Source organism: Tenrec ecaudatus, chromosome 17 (genome assembly GCF_050624435.1).
Source record: "Tenrec ecaudatus isolate mTenEca1 chromosome 17, mTenEca1.hap1, whole genome shotgun sequence".
In the NCBI taxonomy this organism is placed as follows: domain Eukaryota; kingdom Metazoa; phylum Chordata; class Mammalia; order Afrosoricida; family Tenrecidae; genus Tenrec; species Tenrec ecaudatus.
The window spans coordinates 4,168,516-4,190,851 of NC_134546.1; the positions used below are offsets into that span (position 1 = coordinate 4,168,516).

A 22,336-nucleotide genomic window follows, 5' to 3' on the forward strand; every position below is an offset into this window, starting at 1 on the left:
CCCAGTCCAACTCAAGTTCCTGAGTGCGATGTTAGAAGCCCCTCTTCACACTCAGGCAGCCACAAGCAGTGAGGCAGAAGGGAGCAAGATCACAGGCTTAGGGTGCTGAGTTCTGGAGATCCAATGGCTGTGGCCGCATCACAGGGCTCCCACAGGTCTCAGCGTGGCTTGTCAACAGAAAGGTGGAGGGAGGGAGGGAGGGAGAGAGAGACTGGCTTCCAGAGAGCCGTTTATCTTGGTCACACTTTCCAAGGAGGTCCTCAAGCCGTGACCTGATTAACAGGCGAAATTCCCCCTTCTCTTCTTACAGGTGCCAGTCGACATCAAATCCCTGAACTATCCCACCTGTACAGAAAAACTTTTAACTGAGAAAAAAATAACATCAAAATTAACATTAGAAAAATTTTAAACCATCTTGGCTGACATTTTAAGTAAATTGGATGAGGGGAGACTTAAAAACGTTTGTGAAGGGAGGAAATACTGTGCAGCGTGGTGTTTCACCTTCCTGAGACTTACATGAGTTGCCAGATTCCTGTATCTCAGTATGAGACAATTCTCCATATCATCACAGTGTCATTAACACAAAACAGAAACGCCATTCCTTAATTTCAAGTTGTCTATTTCCGCTTTCTTCATCCTAAAATTCACGAGACAATGGGAATACAGAAAATTGTGTGTTTATTTTTCACTTTTATTTTTTTCCTATTTTCAAACTTTTCTATTTCGGGAACATCACTGTGCCATAGTTTTCCTATTCTGTCAACGGCGTCGCCACGATCACACGGTCTCTGGTGTCTTGGTTCTCTCAGTGTCTGACTCTGACAGAGGGGACCGGCACTTTCCAGTTCTCAGCATGGGAAGTCCAGGAGCCGGTCCTGTCCATAGGAAAAGGAGGATGGACCTTTATCCACGGATACATATATATCCTATAGCTGGCACAGAGCCTGGCCTGTGATAAGTAACAAATAAAAGATGAATGAACAATGAGTAATTGCATAGATCAATTTGTAAATGAATTAATTAGTCAATCACTTCAGAGTAAGAGGTAAAGTCAACAAAATAAAGCTGAATACATCATAGCCAGGTACGGTAACTAAGTCATTTCTTTCTTAATTTCCTTTCAAGAAATATCTGGTCATCATGCCAAAAGACCTTTACTATTTAGTACAACAATTATGAGTCTTTTCATATACACAGAGCTCAGTCAGCATATTCACAAAGATAAATTAAAATGTGCACCTAGTCATAAGTCTTTCGGTAGAGTTGAGATCACAAGATTTTCCTAATATTTTTAATAGAAAGCACAGCATAATGTTCTGCTACCTGTAAATCGCAAGCATATTGGTATGAATATTGGTGTATTTTTTAGATGCTTCCTTGAAGTGAGAGGGTGATATCTGGGTCCCAGAAGACCCACCCACTGCCAAGGAGTCGATTCTGACTCTGGATAGCACTTCCCAATCTGTGAATCCTTCCGGGACTGAGAGCCTCATTTTCCTCCCTGGGAGCAGCCGGTGGGTTTCGCCCTGTGACCTTGCAGTGAGCAGGTCAGCACTTACCCAACAGTGCCACTCGGTCCCAGGTGAGGGAAGTAGAAAGGAGGGGAGTGACGCCGAAAACCCAGCACTGGTCTAAATTCTGTTCACATGTCCTATGGAAGACGGAACTGGCAAGTGATTAGTTTGGCTGTGAAACTAAGATTTGGGGCCAATGTCTCAAAGGGGCTGGGTGGTTTCTTCTTGTCACTCCGTGACATGTAAGAGGAAAGAGATGGATTTGACAATGAGCAGGGTGAGGCAGTCCCACTGAGTTCCGTCCCTCACTGGCTTCTTGATAACCTGTTACTTCGGCCCTTATGTTACTAGCCAAGACTGGCTGCATGTCCATGAATCATGAGAGACAGGATGGTGTAGTAGAAATATGAAAAGGATTTGATGAGTGTGCCATAGGAAGGAATCAAGATGAAGAAAATTTTTTTGAGAAGTTGTAAGTGGGTCCATCTAAAAGCAGTCAAGAAATCCAGGGATAGGTAAGCCAATAGAGACAGTAAACTGGATTAATAGTTTCTTAGGGTTGTGGAAAGGGGAAGTGTCGTGAAAATGTTGAGTTTATAATACCAAGTACAAGAAAGAAGAAACTCTTGTAAAATTGCCTGTAGTGATGCCCGCACAACTCTTAAATATGTTTAAACTATTGAATTGCATGATATGCAAATTATATATAGATAGAACTGTCAAAATTACAAAGGAAGTCGAATAGTGCCAGAAGCAGACACCATTGAAGGGCTTGGACAGTTCTGTTGTAGAAATGAAGGACTCCTGGTCTAGAGTAGTCACCAAGGACATGGGGGCAGAATTGTGTGCTAGGAAACCAAGCCTGCTTCTGAGGGAGCTCACCAGTGCCCACAGGAGAAAACCACGTAGTTTAGGCTGAAGGGAGAGAGAGACAGAGACAGATGGAAAGACACAGGAATCGCTCTGCCCCTTGGAATTCTCCAGGCAGGAAACGGCACAGGAATGACCCCATGGAAGAAGAGAAAAGGCTATTTCTGGAGCAGGGAGATCCTTCATACTGTTGGAAAGAGCATGGGAAGTGGGGCTGCCTCGCTTTTCTGGGGTGGAACCATGGCCTGTGGGGCTTCAGCTGATGGGCACAGCCTTGTAAGGTGAAAAGCCAGTTCTTCACCAACTTGGTTCTGGAGCCTTAGACTGGTGTTTCCAAGTGCCAGCGGGATGAGATCACACCATCGGTTGCCATGCCCAAGGGACAGAAGAATGGAGTCTGGGCGTGCTGATGAGGGTCACGTTGCCGCTCAGATGCAGTCGGAAGATAAAGGGCCACCCAAAGCCAAGGCAGCTGAGTTGCTGTCCTGGTGGGCCTTAGAGGCAAGGCTGAGGAGCCGTTCCCCCGAGTCTAGAGTGTGGCCAGCATCCAGAGTCTGGAGGGCAGGGCCACTCTCCAATGCTCAGGAAACGGGCTGCTTTCGCAGCCTTGAGAGCTAATGTACTGTTCTGCTGGCTGTGCGGTTTGCTTCGTACCAGGCCTCCTCTTGACCACCTTTCATTTCCCCCGCCGTGTAACGGAGATTTCAGTCTTGGGCCCGTTCCACCATTGTACTTTAGAAAGAACTCACATGTGCTCTAGATCTCACAGACTCACAGATGAAGAGGAGTTTTCTCCTAGGAGGAAATGAGTCCAAAGATTCACCAAAATTTCATTTAAATGACTCAGAAGATTAGATTTGGGGCTCAGGGTTGATTTAAGTAAGGCTTTGGGGATGATGTGACTAGGTGTTTGCATGTCTGAAAGCCATACACTGGAGGTGGAGGGAGGCAAGGAGTAGCATGTTGTGGGTTAAATAATGCCCCCTTCCCGATGTGTGTTATAAATCCTACCCTCTCCGGCTCAGGGATAGTCGCCTTCGGGCATGATTGTCTTTGTTTGAGAGCGCAGCGTGATGAGCGTAGAGTGCCTGCCTCAGTGAAGCGGACGATCATAACCCAGAAAAGGGAGCTGAGAAAACCAAGGAGGTGGAAAGATAAACTTTTGAGAGTGTTGATTCGTAGTTTAAACTATTGAATACAAAATCGATGATCTTAAATATAAACCCCCACCTAATTTACAAATTTTGAAAAATGTTTTTAAAAAAAGATTAAATAAGGAAACAGATGAAGGAAGAGAGATAGATGCATGGAAAAATCTTCCAGCAGTCCTCCCCAGAATTAGTTCCCTAAATCCGGACATCGAGCCTTTTGAAGGTCTTCTCACGTACTTTGGCGGTGTCGAGAGAAACCAGTTCCCAGAGAAGGACATTATGCTTGGTAAAGTCGAGGGGCGACGAAAAAGACAGACACCTTCAACAAGACTGGGTGGATGCAGTGGGTAGCGCCGGTGGGCTCAGACACAAGAACACTTGTGAGGATGGCACAGGACTGGGCAGTGTTTTCTTCTCTGTCTGTAGGGTCTCTGTGCGTCTGAATGGGCTCAAGAGCACATAGCAACAGCCGCCGCCGCCTCCCAAACAGAGAGAGTCAAGTTCTGTATATGACAGCCACTTGCTGGTGTTTTGCTCGCGTAAAATGGATGACTTAAGAGAAGGTGTGAAGGTTTGGGGCCAGTTTGCACATGGTAGGCACACAGTAACTGACACCTGGCAAAGAAGGTTTGTATTACTATTATGCTTATAACAATCAAAATTTTTAACAAGGGAGTCAAATTCATTGGTCGTTAAGGAAATGCAAATCAAAAGCAGAACGAGATGTCACTTTATACCTACTTTATAGGTACCCTTCTTGGCTGTTATCAAAGTGGAAGCTGATCTCCTAGTGCAGACACGGTGAGCAGGAACTGCCCACATGCTTGGTGTGATTAGAAGATGGTACGGCTCTGTGAAAACCGTTCAGTGGCGCCTCCAAACGTTAAAACTAAAATCACCACACGACTTAACAATCCTACTCCTAGACACATGTGAAAGAGAAATCAGTACACAAGTGTTCATACCAGCACATTACCAATAGCCAAGAAGTGTAACTATCTCAAGTGTTTATCAATGAAACCACTGATAAATAAACTGTAGACTTTTGTAGACAATGAAATATGACACAACACACATAACTGATTCATGCTAAATGTGATGAACCCTGAGGACATTACTCTAAGTAAAAGGAAGTCAGATTTAAAGGATTACATATCATGTGATTGCTTTTATGTAAACTATCCGTAGGCGAATCCATACAGAGTGCAGAGCAGTGGCCGATGGGGGAGGCGGGAGTGGAATCTGATCACTTAAAAGGTACGCGGTGCTTCCTAGCTTTGAAATGAGAAGCGGTGGCAGTTGTACAGATTGTCAGCACTAAATTTTGATCTGTACGCTGTGAAATTGTTCATGGTATATTCTGTAAATTTCAGTAAAGAAAAAGGAAATGGTAGTTCTGATGTATCAAATAGGGCGTTCAGGCTCTACAATGGTTAATCAGTCTGTTGTAGCTGCAAGGTTAACAGTTTGAACCCACTGATAGCTCCACAGGAGAAGCGTGTGGTGATCTGTTTATCCATAAAGCTGGCAACCTTAGAGAGTCCCTGTGGGGCACTTTGACTGTCCTATAGCCTTAGAGAGTCCCTGTGGGGCGCGTCGACTGTCCTATAGCCTTAGAGAGTCCCTGTGGGGCGCATTGACTGTCCTATAGCTTTGCTGTCTGTGGAGTCAACTGTAGTGGATCCGCCCAGTAAGGTCATCAAATTGGTAGCCAATCTCAAAAGGACAAAATATTTATCAAAAGAACAGCATATCTTACTTTGCTCCATAAGAAGTCTTAGGTTCATGCCATAAATATTGCATTGTTTGGATGCTAAGAAAATGGTAATGATTGGCTCTAGTTCTCCATCCAGGTAGCGTTTGGTGCTAGACATCTCTATGAGCCATAGGTTCCCAAACTTTTGGCTTACTGCTCCCTTTTCAGGACAAAAATAAATAAATAAATAACCACTCAGCACTCCCACTGGCAATTAAGAACCTTTGGACTATCCAGGATAAAGTGTTTTTGTTAGGGGCTGTCGGCTCGGTTGTCACTCATTCTGGTCCTTTGTATACCAGGAGCAAACACTGCTCAGGCCTGCGGCATGCTCACAGTTGTTCTTATGCTTGAGCCCATTGATAAAGGGGAGGGGTCTACTTTTGCTGTCCCTCCAGGAGGGGCAGAGGGCTGTGTCACCCACTTTCAGAAGTGCTGCCTTAAACCAGACAACCAACCAATAGACGAAATCCATAGCTATCGAGTTCATTCTGATTCAGAGTGGCCCGATGGATGGAGCAGAACTACGCCTTGGAGTTTCTGAGCCTGTACATCTCACTGCTTAACTTACTGCAGGGCCAGGGCTCCAGAAACAGGGCCTGCAGGGTCCAGGTTCTATAAGAAAAGATTTCATAACTTTATGAACATATCTTCTTTCAGTAGGAGATGTATTTAACAAATGCTTCTCTTCATGAACAGAGTGTAGTTGCCAAGAGAGCTGAAGCTTTTGAACAATTGTGTTTCCCTGTCCACCATCAGGGAAGCCGGATGGTGCAGTGGGGTGCACACTTGGTGCTAACACACCAGCCCCTCCCTGAGAGGAAGATGTGGCTGTCTGCTCCCAGAACCCCTAGGGAGCATTGCTACTCCATTGTATGGAGTGCTGGGATTGACTTGATGGCAGTGGGTTTGTTTTTTGTTTTGTTTTGGTTTGATCTGGAATGAATACATGGGAGTGCCTATTAAGTCCCATTAATAATATTTTTATTACTGAAAATCAGATCACATATGACCAAGGAAGTAGTTGTGATCAAAATATTTTGCCATTCAGATTACAAAGCATTTATAGGCTTTGGGATTTTTTTTTCAATTTCATGGGAAATGGAATTTGGGAATTCGAAATAGCTTGTGGAGCTGTGTAAATTGGATGGCTTCTGAGATAATCCCACTTAGGGGCTGTTAGAAACGATGGGACTCTGAGGGGACTCAGCATGTACGAATGGTGGTATTGTTGGCAACCTCCCATGTACTCAGTGGATTCTGCACATACAGCAGAGTAACTTCTGCTGGATTGCTATGCTTCGTGTAGGCGCAACCTCTACATTGTGAACCTGTTTGTAACATTATGGAAGTGACAACCATATCTTCGCTCCGAGTGTCTCCTGTTATAGACATACCGAGCTCTGCCATGGTCACGTCTGGATTGAGGTTCAGACTGGATGCCGACAAAGAGGAGGGTCATGCATTGGATGCCGTCTGGCCTGTTCTCTTCCATTTCCTTTTTATTTCCTCCCACGCCAAAAACAGATGTTGTTCCCTGGCATCACGTTGGAAATTAGGTGATTCTGGGTTCTTTCATACGTCTTTTTAGAGCTTGTGTTTAAAAGGACAAGTTAGACATTCTGATCCAAGACTGTCATTGAAAAGGTTTTCCTTTGTATTGGGGAAAGTCCTAGAATTCTGGGAAGCCCTTCCAGGTCATAATCCAAGTTAATCCAGTAGGCCTTCTCATTTTGCCAAAAGGCCATGTAGAAAAGCAGGCCATGGCGTCAAAATGCTGCCATTACTTTGAACACTGAAGATGGGGGGGTTTCAAAACTCACCTGAAAGCGGCACGAGAGGGTCATTCTTCACAGACCCTAAAGCCCCCTCCCACACCTTACAGCATTAGAGAGAGCTGTAGTCTTGTGCGTTGTTGGTGCATCGGGTGCCACCCTCCTCCCCCAGCTCCCGGCGACCCTGTGTACCACGGAACGAACCCTTGCCCGGGCCACTGCCATCAGATGGGGCAGTAGCTGGACTAAAACCCATTGCTGCAAAATTGGTTCCTACCCTCTGTCAGGGCAGACCTGGCCTATGCAGTTTCTAAGCCTTAGGAAAGCAGAAATCCGTGTCTGTCTCCCTCAGCATGGCTCGTGGGTTTGAACCACTGATGTATGTGGTAGGCACCAAGCGCTTAACCACTGTACCACTAGGGCTGCTTCCAAACTAAGCTCATTGCCATGGAGTCAGTGCTGACTCCTAGCGATGCCCCAGAGAGTTTCCGAGACGGTAACTGTTTACTGGAGTAGAAAGCCCTCAGATACGGGGTGAAAAACTGAGAGGAATGAGGTTGGCGCCTGCTTCTTCAGATGATCCCCGTGGCTGTTTCCTCAATAAATATAAAGTATAAGGCAGATGAATGGATACATTTTCAGATTTGAAAGATGACTAGGTAGGTTCGAGATCTAGGAAAAATGACAACAACAAAACTCCCAGGAGCTCATAACATCCAGCAGAAAATAGAAAAACTGCAAACTTTTTATAATTTACTGAAACAGTCAAATTGTAACTTTGGAGTTATCACCGTATTTATTCTGGCAGACATCAATGACTTGCAAGTAAGCTGGCACCATTTTTAAGTTACATGATCCACTGTGGCATCCCCATGTGGTCCTCGCGCATGTATCCGTTTGTGGCATTTTGTTATTGGCGAGCAAGATAGGAGAGACAAGTAGACAAGACCCGCCGTAAAAAAGGGTATGAGGCACAGATGTCTATCAGTCTATCCTACCATATATGAAACTATATGTAGACCTTCACAGATAGGAATAATTCTCACGAACACTAACATGCAGCTTGCCCAGCTCCGCTTCAGTCTCATTTGGGGGCGTACTGATTTGTTTCAGGAAATGAAGCTTTTCACATTACAGTATTTTGTTGAAGGACTAGGAAAAGACAGGGGCAGTCTGCCTCACAGTGATGCTCGGTAGGTTTCTGAGGCTGTAAGTTGATAGGACTGACCTTGCAGTTCACAGTCCATTGCTTAACCGACAGTGTCACCACGGCTTCTTTCAGTCTCTGACCATCAAAGTTAAAGGGACACATTTCTCCGTAGAACAGAAGATCGTAATTAAAATAATGTAATTGTATAAAATAGCCTAAATTTTGATAAGGTATTAGATGATACACCAGGGAAAACTTAATTCTATCTACTCAATTTTGGTGAGGACGGGAGTGGGGAGGGAGCACTAGAATGGATTGTAATTGCATAAACCATCTTGGGGCCGATTTAACCATGGGGAAGGAAAAATGCCCTAAAGTTGATGTGGGGGTGATTATACAATCCTCCGTGTTATGACTAAATGATTGAACTGTTGAATTATATGATGTGTAAACTACTTGCCAAGAGGACTGTTGAAAAACGCTTTATTTTTTAAAAAGTAAATATTCATAGTGGAAATAAAGTAGTGAACTTTGGGGCTTAAAGTCCACAGCCCGATGGACAGTGACATTGATTTATGCTGACACGGGCATCTCTCTTGGCCTGCTCTATCTTGTTCTCCAGCTGACGTGCTCCGCTCTGCTACATCAACCTCTAACCCAACCAAAAAACCACCTGGCTGCCATCAGGTCGAGTCTAACTCATGGCAACCCTGTAGGACAGTGTAGACCTACCCTGTGAGTTTAACTCTTTATTGGAGTAGAAAGCCTCATCTTTCGCCTGTAGAACATCGGGTGGTTTTAAACTGCTGACCTGTGGTTAGTGGTCCATAACATAACCTCTGTGCCCCAGAGCTCCGAACCTCTAACCAGGCTCTGAAAAATCCTTCCCTTTGAGTCAGACTGACCACTTCATACCCGGCTTCTAATTGCTTGAGGAGCAGGAATACCGATGATTTGTTTCCAACTACAGTCTGCCAACTAGGACCTGATCATTCAGGCCTGCATCAAGTGTCTGCTCTGAAGCTACTTGGATTAGGGGGTTAGCAGACAATCATCCATTTTGCTGGGTACAAAGTAAATGACATCATTTTCTTTCTAAGTCTGATTTCTCATGTTCTCTATTCATCGAATCATCACTTACCAGTCACACCATTTGCCAATATACCTTGGGCTCTCTCTCAACCTTCTTATTCCAATATGCTATGTCCCCTTGTCCGCCCCCCTTCTTCTGTTCAGCAGCTCCATGTCCAACCTCCCCTGGCCTCTGCCCTGGACTATCGTTATGATCTTTTGTTCCAACCGTGCTTCCATTTCCTCCCCTGAGACGTTGCCAGCACGAATGGCATTTCTTACCCCAAACCTTCGATGACGTCTATTTGCTTACAAAAACCATGTCCCACTTTCTTAACCTGATTTTCCAATCGGATATTAACCTGTTGTTATAGGCTTGGGTGGTTTCCCAAAACCCTCTTCTGTCCCAGCAGTGCTAACCGGTGTCCTGTGTGTTTCTTCCCGGTGTTGTTTCTGTGCCTCCCTTTTCATTGGTGGAAATCAAGTGCCAACTCAACTCTGTGTGACTCCTCAGGTTAGAAATAACCCCCTCATCATGAGTCCACAGGCTAGTATGCTGCTGGCAGAGCAGGTGTACCAGGAGGCCTGTGCATGTGCTCGGGCCTCTCCCCTTTCTCTGTGTAGATCATAGGGGGGGGGGGGAAACAAACACCTCAGCCTTTTGGATAAATGGAGGTAGATTCCAATCCTGGCTCTGCTAGTTATTGCAGGTTTAACAAAACACCTAGCCTATTCCCTCCCCTACTTTCTCCTCCTTAACCTGTACTAAAAATAGCTTCCTTACCTGGGGAATAAGGATTAAATACAGGCAGCCCCCCTGGTTTACCAATGTCACACTTAAAGGACAAGGCCTGCTTGCCCTTTAATTCAGTGTAAATTTACCCTCACCCTGAAATGATTGAGGCAATCCCTATTGGCAACAAATTCTCATTGCAATCACTTTCGCTTATTGCCTGTATAACTTTTAAATCATTGAAAAGGCTGCCAGTCTCTCCTTGCAGCAGAGCCAAATCAGAGCCACTGGCATTGAGCCAACTTCAGCTCATAACAACCCGGGAGAGCAGTGGTTCTCAACCTTTGGGTCATGACCCCTTTGGAGGTCGCCCGATTCACAACAGTAGCAAAATTACAGTGATGAAGTAGCAACGAAAATGATGTTATGGCTGGTGGATGACTACAACATGAGGAACTGTATGAAAGGGTCGCAGCATTAGGAAGGGTGGTTGCTTTAGAGGGTTTCCTAGACTGTTAAACTATGGGAACAAGTAGCCTCATCATTCACATAAGTAGCAGCTTGTGGTTTTGAACTGCTGACCTTTCAGTTAGCAGCTTAATGGTTACCCATAAGAATCTTACGTACCTGTCCCAACTGACCTACAATACACATTTAACTTCAAGACACACTTAGGAATGGACTCCATGTATCATGCAATTGACTACTTATGATTTGATTTCTGTATTTAATTCTCCCACCTACCATATATTCAGCAAATAGACAAACCTTTGCTTTTCTACTTTTTCTTAATTGTAAGAGTCCCAATACATTTATCGTATCATGCTCAGTACTCAGGTACCTATTGAAATTAATTTAATTCAATTTACCCAGTTTTTGCCATCCAGGCAAACCAGCAAAATTCTATTTTAATGCACTGTTCAAAAGGCCCTGGCATGACTATTGTCATGGATACAAACATGTGTATACTTGTCCCCTAGGAGTTTACCACCCTCAAACGTGGGGTCACGACAGAAATAAAAGCTGAATAACCTCATATGCACACCTATATGAGGCAAATAAAAGGCCAATAAGTTGCTGTATGGTTAGAAGGACCAACATACCGGAGTGGACTTCCAGTGTGGGATAGGACTCCGGTTCCAGGCGTTCCAGTTGGAAGTGGAGAAGCGCACTCGGTGGGTCCCCTGGAAGGGGAAGAGTGCAAGACAAGAGCCCTCCCCAGGAAAGTCACAGCGGAGCCCTGTCACTGCGTGCATCCTTCTGGAGACATGAAGCCATGGGAGAGCCCACGGGCACCCGGAAGGAGAGGAGGCTGACAGGAAGCACATAGCGAAGTGTATAAATTGAGAACCTGGCATGTATGGGTGCAAATCTGTCTAGGAACCATAAGAAGTTTTGATTCTGTAAGCAGATCTGCTGAGGGTAAGAAATTTGGTTTTCATGGTCATCCAAGGGCTAATTTGCTTTTCATCTGTTTATTTTTTAAGAACTTTAAATCAGACTATGATTTACTGACAATTGGTATCCAGTTAAGGGGCACTGGTGGCACTGGGGCTCAACCGTTGAGTTGCTAGCCTCAAGATGAGTGGTTCAGACCCAACACTTGCTCCCTAGGAGAAACATGAGGCTGTCTGCTCCATAACCCTTGATAAGTCATCATGAGTAGAATCAACTCAGTGGCAGTGGGTCAGGTTTGGTCAGGTTCTTGGGGAGGTAGACTGAGCAAGAATGAGAGGCAAAGATTTTTATCAGGGGGAAGGGGCATAATAACTACAGAAGTTAAAAGGGAACCTTCTCAGTGGCGGTGCTAATCTGTGAAAGGCACTGAGGCAGCCAGCAGGACAGAGTAGGATGCAGTTCCGACATTCTCCGGGAAGCTGCAGAGAGCACAGAGCCAGCCTTGCCCGGCATAGGAGGAAGATGAGATCAAAACAGCGAGGTTGGGTGCCTACTCCAATAGGATGTAGGACCACCTGACAGGTTGCATCTTCAAAGGGAAATGGGCCCTCATGACAGTTATGGGGTTAGGACTTCATATACCTCTTGGGGGACACACACATTGATCTGCACCAGGCAGAAATGACCGGATAGAATCCCTGTCTCAGTCCTTGGGAAGAGCTTCCAGGAAGAATATAGAGTCTTGGGTCACATGTTCTGGTGGATTCCCAGTGTTACTGGGAGAAGGCTCAGAATTTCAAGCCTCTCCACTCATTGGTTCTTTCCCTGCTCGCAAGAAAGATTTAAGGTGAGGGAGAAAATTCAGACAAGAGTCAGAGAAAAGGTTTGAACAGAAAGGGGGAGTTTATTGAGGGGATACTTTGGAAAAGAAGCCCAGAGGGTCCTTAACGAGTCTAAAAGGTTTTGCAAAATTTAGAGCCGAAGCGTCTATTCTAATGGCAGACCCCCCATCGTAGGCTGGCTTTCTGGTGGGTCTTCTGCTATTGACTCATCCTTTGTAATGTCCCTCCTCATCTCAGGTCACTCCAGACCTGTGCCCTTGTCTCAGACCCCAAATCTAAGAATTTCTTCAGTCGTTGTGTGTGTGTGTGTGTGTGTGTGTGTGTGTGTGTGTGTGTGTGTGTGTGTGTATCTTTCTCCTTCACTGTCTCTAGTCTCTTCATTGATAAAGCAGCGTGTCTTAGCTGCCCTTCATAAGAGCATTAGGTCAGATTAATTATTGCGGGATAGGGGAGTGAGGGATATTATAAGCCTTTTAGTATCTGGAACAGTGAACGTGCGTTGAGTAACTTACATTATTTCAAAGCCACATTATTTGGGTGTGTCACAGCTTCCCTGCCTGTGTCACACACCTGAAAAAGGTAAGACGCCAAACTGAGTCTGAGGTGGAAAGGGAAGAGGCGGTTGTGTTAGTCTGGGTACTTTGGAAAGACAAATCCACAGAAACTCATGTATAAGAGAGTTTTATATAAAGGTTAAGTGCACATCAAGAAAACATCCCAACCCAGTGCTGCCCAAGCGCACAAGTCCAACAGTAACCCATATGTCCGACACCAGTCCATAAAGTCCTCCGCCATCTCACAAAACACACACAATGATGCCGACTGCAGGAGGAAAGCCGAATCAGTGAACGTATAAGCATCTCAGCGTTGGCAGGGGTCTCCAGATGGCTGCTCCAGCACCCAGGGCTGCATCAGGGTAGGTCCATGTGACTTCTCCTCAGAGATGTCTTGCAGGAAGTGAGCCTTGCCAGCTGAAGCAGGGAACTGGCTAAGGCAGCTGCACCCTGGTCCGACCATCACAAAGCAAGAGACCAGAGAACTCGAAAGGCGAGGCTCACAGCCATTTATTTCTCTACCCTTCAATTAACCCCACATGTGTTTATCGGCCAGGTTGGTACAATAAGCTCCCTCAGCGGTGTAGTATAAGAAAGACTGGAATCAGGGGCCCCAGGACCAAAGTGAAAGGAAACCAACAGGGCTGTCCCTGACCACGATGGGCATGCATCAGAAAATCATTTTAAATACATTAGGGTACTTGCTGTTTAAATGATTCCTACAGCAAACAGTTGTCCCTATTAGAGCTTATTCTAAATTTTGAGTTTTTATGATGAGTTTGTCTAAAATCAAGTACATTAGACATTTATACTTTAAAAGGTAAAAATATTTCCCTTAGTGTTCAATTTCAGAGGGAAAGTAACACCTTAAAAAGCAGCAAGCTAAGCCGAAGCTTCGCTCCAGATCAGAGGTTGGCAGGCTTCTCCGTAAATGGCCAGACAGTAAATAGTTGAGGCATATGAATTCTATGGACTTCGTATGGGTTTCTCTGGTGTATTTGTTACTTTTTAAAACACTTCTATAAAAATGGGAAAACTATTCTTCGCTCAAGGGTGAAATAACCAAACCCAGACCAGGCTCTAGGCTATTGCCTCTATCAACTGAGCTCCGCCTAAACCTTTGTTTAATGTGAAATTTCAGAAGGGGACAGAACCCCAAATTTGACCTTGTGTTTTTAAAAGCGAGAATGGCCTTGGCGGCCCCCGGCCTGGGTTTGAATTCTCTTTCCACACCGAGCTGCGTCCGCGACTTGGGCAAGGTCTTCTAAAACGAATGGCCTGCTTTGCTTCCCCGTAGGTGAAAGGAGACCCACGCCCCCTCTCTGCTGGGGGCTTGCCTGGGTTTAATGAGGTGACCTTTGAGGCTCTCTTTGCCCAGTTCACTGTCACATGGTGGCCCTCAGCCAGTCTTCAACCCTTTCCCGCCTTCTTTATCTTGATAGACCTTTCCCAGCCCTTTTGAGTTCTCACAAAACTTCAGGCTTTCTATCACTACGGAGTTATTATAATAGGGACTCTCATGTTGACCTATACGGAATCAACCTGATTTGTTCAGATGATTGACTTTATTTCCTTTCACAGCCAATCTCTACCTCCAGAGGCAGTCATGCTGAGATTTATTCCCTATATGTTTTGAAGAGATCTTTCTTTATATACCTTCAAATTTATATTTTAAAAACATATTAATCAATGCTAATGCTAAATCTGTAATGAGAATTTCAGGGAAGTAGGAAAACTTCCTACACAGGAAAGTGTCCCATGTAAGAATATAGATATCCTCAACCATATGCTGAATGAAAACAGCCACCCCAATTTCTGATTTGTTCAAATTATTGGCTTAATTTCCTATTATGGTGAGTCTCTACCTCCAGAGGCAGGCACTCTGAGATACCTTGTAAGCATGAAGCAATGTCGTGAAACGTTACCAGACTCCCCACGTTTTAGAGACGTCCATGTGAGACAGCACTTCCTCACAGTTACAACTACTTTCTTTCGGAGAGGGGTGCTGGGGAGGAAGCATAGTGACGTATTTGGGGGGGAAATTAGGATTTTCTGACCACATGTCCAAACAAGTTCCTAGTCAAAGCAGGTCTGCAGTCGATGTTCATGGTTTCTGCTAAATGACCCCTCCCCCCATTCTCTCTCTCTTGCTTTCTCCAAAATTCACTTGAGTTCGGAATGTTAATCTGTATTCTGTTTGGAGACCCTGTTTGCACTCCTACTAACTCACAAGATAACCGTGAGGCTATGGACCGGTGTGCAAGGCCAGATGTCCCGCACTGATGGTCCACTCTTAAATACAGACAGCATGGTGGGGGGGGGGGTCTTTTTGTTTCTTTAACGACTCATTGCTTTGACTGTCCCTCGCTGCGTTTCGTTCCTGCTAACGAAACTCCGCTAACACTGGGCTTACATTTCCCGCATGCCTGCACTCATCTTCCTCCCTGCCTGAGAGCACTCCCTGTCCCCGGGAGGAGCTGCGAGGAAAGACAGAGTGACGGGGAGACAGCCTCCTCCGAAGCTGTGGGACTATAAGTAAAAAGCCATATTGTGACTGAGGGTGTCTGGGTGCCCACCTGGAGGGAATGGAACTTAGGAGAAAAATAATAAGGCTGAGGATGGAAGTCGCCCCAGAAACAAGAGTGTGAGCCAGAAGGTTTGTTCTTGGGGACCCCGGTTGGATACGCTTTGTCTAATGCACCAGTGGGTTTAATAAAACAGACACGGGGACTGTCCTTAACCTATTGTTTCTTAAGACTTCTTCCTGAAGGTTATCTTTTCAGAGGACGAAAGCATGATCCGTGTGCCCGTTTTTGTCTTCCAGGTTTATCTGGCAGATTATGGACTTTGCTACAGATACTGCCCCAACGGGAACCACAAACAGTATCGGGAAAATCCTAGGAATGGCCATAATGGGACGATGGAGTTCACCAGCTTGGATGCCCACAAGGGAGTAGGTGGGTTTCTTCTTCCTCATTTTTATTTATGCGGATTGACAGAGGAGAGGAGTCAGACTGCATGAAGTGGCCTGTGGAGACAGTGGGGATTTTTATCCATCTGCCCACTGGCCCTCCGTTCTCTCCGTGGAAGGAGATGCAGGCCGTGAAAAGGGAGAAGGAGGCAGAATGGTGCATTGCTAGCAAAACCACTGTCTGTCCTGTCTGGTCAGCACAGTGCGAGGGAGGACGGCACACTTGCCGACCAGCCACTCTTAGGCTATAGTGCGCTGCCCAGATGTGGTGAAGGCTCGCACGGGAAGCCCTGTGCCCATTTTTCACCGTGCCCCTCTCAGCATGGGAAGATACCGTCTCTCAACAATAAGAAGATCTTTACTGAAACCACAAAGTGTTAACTGGTGGAAATCTCTCCTAGTCGCCTTTCATATATCTTACTTATTTAAACTCACTTTGATGGTATTGGAAACACATTTGCAGGTAAATTACATACATAGTCCTTTTATTGGATATTGATTATACTGCCTTGCATTCCAAGGCAGACTTAATTCAACAATTCCCTAATTAGTTAAAGTCATAACCTATGTCTTGTATTCATTTACCATTAATTAAACCTTAGCTGTTTATTACACTGCAGTCCAAATCCAATAGCTGGCCCAGAGAGCCGTGGAAAAGGGAGGAGGCAGGAGGAGGTCAATATTGGAAATATATGGTACAGGGTCCCACCGACGGTTGCTCTGTTCACAATCAATACGGTCAATGCAACTGTACTTTCTTAGTTGCTCTGTCAGCAAGACGAAAAGTCAATTCTAATGTTATGCTAGTAAAGAGAGGGAAAAAAACAAAACAACGGTGATTATTGAAAAACTTCGCCTTTCAAAACTGTATTCTTTGCAAACTTTGTTTATGAAACTACTTTTACATGTGCTAGACCTAAGGAAGGGTTGTGAAGCCGCTTTGAAAAGACTCCATTTCCACTGACAGGCAGTTCGACATGGCACTTGTTAATGGCTGCTGCACTGTGGTTACCACACGTAGACTTTCTCACGACTTTTACTTGGCGCCCACTACTGCATAGGGTGGCCTTTTCTATTAAAAGGACCATTGGCCATGTATTGTAGAGGGTCTTGATCATGTTCCAGAGCAATTAAAACCCCCACTGGTTTAAGGGGGAGCCCTGGGGGTGCAGTGGCACGCACTTGTCAGCTAACCCAAAGCGGCCTGTCCCCCAGCAGCTGCTCTGCAGGAGAGAGGTCTGGCGGCCCGCTGCATCAAGATTGGCAGCCTCGGAAACAAACAACTGGACAGTAATGAGTGTTTGGCTTTGGGTCTGTCAGGAAGAGCGATAGGCTAAATTTTCTCAGGTAGAAACTAGCATTCATATGCTTGATTCACGTGAAAGACATTACTATACTCCCCCCCCTTTAATTCAGTTAGAAAAGAGAAAATTGGTAATATTATATAATTCTGAAATTTAGTAAGATCAAATTTACTATTTACATCATTAATAAATCTTACCAATGAGAATTTAAAAGTATAAATGTGATATTCCTTTAATTACATTAAAAATAGAATTCTTAAATACTCATTGATAGTGTTTGGGGTTTTTTGCTTTCAATTTATGTTCTTTGTGTCTCAGTGAATTTAATTCTTCTCCTTTGCCAGATTTCTTTGCACAATACAGTTTTCAGGAAGATGCTTTTTAACAGTGGTATAACGGGAAATACATCACAGAGATGCTTAAGGTTTAGTTTGGTAGCATTGATAATGAAACTCATTTATTGTTAGACCAGTTGATTCCACTCGATAGATCTAATGCTGGCTGACCCGGTATGCATTTTGCCATTAAAATAGCTAAACAACAAGACAGTGGATCGTGGAGGGGGTGGGGCGGAGGTGGACGTGTTGCCGAGTGACCTCTTCTGTGACTGGACTGTGACAGTCCAGAAGTCCTCTTCAGTGACTCCACCGTGTAGAGCTTTTAATTTCTCTGGGCTGTCTTTAGGAAAGAGTGGCGCAAACCTCCATTTGGTAGTTTATTTCATTTCCTTCCCTCCTAAGTGACGGGGCTTCGAAAAGTTCATGAACAAAAATTCCCTCATCTTTGGATTCCATTTTTCCATGAACTTTTTGAAGCTCCCTAGAAATAATGCATGCCAGTAAGCTGGGTGGCTTTAACCCAGCTACGCCATGGGGAGAAAACAGAACGGGGATTCCTCGAGGAAAGATGATACAAGAAAGCCCGCAGTAAGTGCTTTTGAAGTTTGCTGAACAGTTGTATGATGGAGTGAATAATAATTTTTTTTTAGTTTTCACATAAGATTCCTATAAAACAACATATTCCTTTAAAGCATTTAAAATAATAGAGCACCAAACTCCTAGGAATATATATATATATACACATATGCACACACACACATTCACACTTCACATATATGAGAGCACATGAAGAAAGTGTTCCCTCGAGATTTCAGTTCATATGTGCACAGATTTGTTCCCAACAAAATGTGTTTACACCTGCCTCTTCAGTCGGTGGGTAGCTGCAGACAGTCTCTCTCAGTAATATGCTCATCTCAGTCTCATTCGTCAGAAATGAGATACTTTTGTGCAATGTGGTGGGTGGGAGACAAACAACAAATGATTTTGAGGTCAGGACTGAGAGAAATTTACACAAAATTCAAGCGGACACCCTCCCAGATCACAGAAGCCTAGCAACCAGTCGGAGAGAGTGAAACACCAGTGTTCAGGTGGACCGGTGCATTAAAGGAGGCCAGGCAAACCTCAAAGCTGAGCCAGGAGCGGGAAGGCCGTTGGTCTCTGAATGAAGCAATGCTGAAGGCCAGCTGCCGGTCAGATCGCACGGAGCCTGGCATTCTCAACTTCTGGCGAGTTCTTGGACGCAAAAAGCTCATTGCCACAGGTGCCTGAAATGTTGTGCGTAAATCAGCTGGCTTCCAGAGCCCATCTTTCCCTCAGTCTTCTGCGCACTACCGAAGCTGATGGAGATGAATTCAAGGAGTGACTAGTAACGGGGTGTGTTGTGGATGTGCCAGCATGTTCCGAAGCGCGAGGTCCAGCCCCGACCGTAGCTTCCAGGAGGACTTCCCGTAGCAGTTGGGTCGCGCGGAGTGTGCAGCTCAGAAGATGATGGCAGTTGTCCTGGGGGATTAAAACAGCTGCTTGGGGTCGATTTCCTTGAAGGACTTAGGACAACAGCAGGGCCTCGTGAAGAAGGCTCAGACAAACTGACAATTGGATTGGTGAGTGAGAGGGCACGGAGTTGTCGGAGGACCAGTTTTCCTGCCTGCTCTGAGGGTAGCAGGGGCTGTTGTAGGAGAGTTTCATGTGGAACCTTACTCTGTCCGCCCTGCAGCTCTAATCTAGGCCCTCAGACTTCTCTTTGTTCCCAAACGCCAAGAATAAAGGAACCTAATTTCAGTTGCTCAATGATGCCAAAACCGTTTCTTTGGCGTTCTGTACATGAAAGTCTGCAGAATTCTTCTGGCAAAGGTGGTGCCTGTTAGGTGCAAAAAAAGCGGCCGTGGGCACAGCCCTGCACCATCCTCACAATTGTTCTGAGCCTGAGCCGATCGATGCAGCCACCGTCAGTCCATCTCGTCAAAGGCCTCCTCTTTTTCTTGGCCCTTCCGCTGTACCAAACATGATGCCCTTCTCCAAGGACTGGTCTCTCCTGACAACATGTGCAAAGCGTGTGAGACGAAGCCTGGTCAGCCTTACCTCTAAGGAGCACTCTGGCCTAACTTCTTCCAGCCCAGATCAGTTTTAGCAATCCATCATCCATTCTTCTTTGGTGTTCTATATTCAATGTCCAGCTTTCACATGCTTATGAAGCGATGGAGAATATCATATTTGGTCACACACATCTTTGTCCCCAGAGTAATATCCTTGCTCTTCAACACTCTAAAGAGGTCTTGTGCAGCAGATTTACCTAATGCAATACGTCTTTTGACTCCTGAGCATTGAGTGTGGATCCAAGACAAAACCCTTGGCAGCTTCAGCCTTTCTCCATTTTTCGTGATGCTACGTGTCGGTCCACGTGTGAGGATCTGGTCTTTCTTTTCAGCCTTTCTCCATTTTTCGTGATGCTACGTGTTGGTCCACGTGTGAGGATCTGGTCTTTCTTTCACTCAGTCACAATCCACACCGACGGCGGCGAGCCTTGGTCTTCATCAGCAAGTGCTTCAAGTCTGCCTCACTTGCAGCAAGCAAGGTTGTGTCATCAGTATCTAGAAGGCTATTAATTAGCCTTCCTCTCTTCCTGATCCCACACTCTTCTTCAGGCGATCCAGGTTCTCTGATGATTTTCTCAGCATCCATATTGAACAAGTTTGGTGAAAGGGCACAGCCCTGATGTACACCTTTCCTGATTCCTGGTCAGGCTCGGGTTAGAGGGATGGAAACACCACCTTCAGAAGTCAGCTCTTCTGAAGGATATTTTGAGGGGGGGAACAAAACAAAAACAGTTTCACTTCTTGACGGTTGTGTTTAATAAAAGTTTCTGTGATTTTGACTTAACTCTTATGCACATAGATGCTGAAAATTTCATAAGCTGTCTTAGTCTGGTATTAGGTTCTGACAGCCTCAACTGTGGGAACACTACTGTTCATTCCTAATATTTTTCATTTAATTTCTCGAATAGAACATTTCAAGATTTTGTTAGAGATGAAATAATCATTTAGCCATATCTAGAAGTCTAAATAAACAAGGCCATAAATCCTGTAGATAAATGTAGAAGGTCAGACTCATACTTATCCATGTGTGTACCTCCAGTAGTTTAATCTCAGAAAAAAAATCTCTTCTATACCAGTCCAGGTAGGAAATCAAATAAATATTGGGCACGATAATGCAACCTAAAGTATCTGGAGCGAAAAAGGAAGTTATCGCTGGGAAGCGGGTGGGTGGAGTATTTGCTCTGCGTCAACGGTCCGCTCACCGGAAGCACTCAGACTTCCCTGTGAACCTGACTGCTGCGTGAGACACTCAACAGCACGTGGACCCGCTCACAGTGAGGTTTCTGCTGTGGCTTTTCAGAAACTGGCATCGGATCTCTCTTTGGGTCAGTTGGATTTTTATAATGAAGGAGTGGGTTTAAGGTGCAGATCACTGCTTTCACCGAAGCAGCTCCTAGTTCCACATCATTTGGAAGTGAGGGGGTTAAGAGGGAGAGAAAGGGAAAGAAAAACATTTTGTTTACCAGCTTGTTTTGTTGCAAGACCAAAAAAAATTTTTTAAAGATACGTGTAGATATTATTATAAGCCCAAAGAACCCAGAAGCGTATATAGATGGATGGAGGAATGGATGACTAAATAGATGGATAATTTTTATTGGAACTATCAAACATCTATATCTGTATGTATTTTTAATAAACATTGCAGGTAATCTTCCAAGCTCAATTCTCTTGTGTGACCTAAAGGTATTTTTCTAAGTGACTGAAGTGCTTCATTTAGTGTGAAATTAGAGTAATATGTGTTAGGCTTGTTTCTTCTATTATAAATTTTATATTCATCATAAAAACGAACATGTATAAACATTGACACATACTGGACTTGTAGGCTGATAATTAAAGAGAATTATATCTATGTCAAATATACTATTTTTAAATTTGCTACATTCTTAGTAATTTTAAAGAGCAATATCTGGATCAATGTGCAGTATGGATTTTCGTAGATTTCTCTACTCACTGAGGCATGCAGTCCATACCTAATTTCTCTGGAGATAGACTGCATTTAGCATATTGAGCTTTTTTAAATACTTGAGACCTGTGAATCGAGTGTATAATACCTGTTTTAACTTGACATCATTGATGACCATAAAATATGATATCTAAATTACATTTCAAGCATCTATTTGTTTATGTAATACATTCACCATGGAGGAAAGAAATATATTACACACTCTTAAAATCTTGCCAGTTGCTACCCTATATGAAATCCAAGTCATCTGTTACTTCTTGCACGGTTTCCCTTCCCTCGACTCAAACACTCTTAACTGACGTGCAGTAAAATGAAAATATGGAGGCGCTTCACAATGTTCTTGAAGAAATATTCCATTATCTTTTAATTCCATTTTCACACAAACATTTGATGCTCCCTGGCATATGTGAGATAAACGGAAAGTGTATTTTCACGCCAGTCCCCAAACTTGGGGAGAGGACGCGTTTGCATAGTATTTGTATTCTCAAACAATAATTCACACTTGAGGACCGGTTTTCCCGTTATGGTAAGAGAAGCCAGCAACTGACACTCTCGGTCGGATCTGGTAGTAGTCAGGAAAACATACGGTGCGTTTCTGCTTTTAGGTAACTTTGGCTACAGACGGTTCTTGGTGAGTCTTGTGAGACATAGTCACGAAGGCCCTGCTCGCTCCGGGTGACATCCACTCCATCGTACGGAGAGTTTTTAAATAGATGCTGGCTCTGTCAGCAACGGCGTGTTTGAGTTAAGGATGCATGGCGGCCAAGATTTGCCCCGTTGAATAAGAACATCCCGAAGCCTCAAAGAGTAGTATTTCACAAAAATAGTCGTCTTTAGAATTTTTAAAATACAG

At 44.6% G+C, this 22,336-nt stretch overlaps 1 protein-coding gene across 2 annotated transcripts in view; it reads left to right on the forward strand.

The window, feature by feature from the left end:
* The window catches only part of VRK2 (VRK serine/threonine kinase 2), a 90,141-nt gene that overhangs the window by 33,677 nt on the left and 34,128 nt on the right, over positions 1 to 22,336 (forward strand). For both annotated transcript variants that reach the window (XM_075535918.1, XM_075535917.1), the window contains exon 8: positions 15,639 to 15,771. In XM_075535918.1, the coding sequence (XP_075392033.1) occupies positions 15,639 to 15,771 (133 nt within the window). The remainder of the gene's footprint in view (positions 1 to 15,638; positions 15,772 to 22,336) is intronic.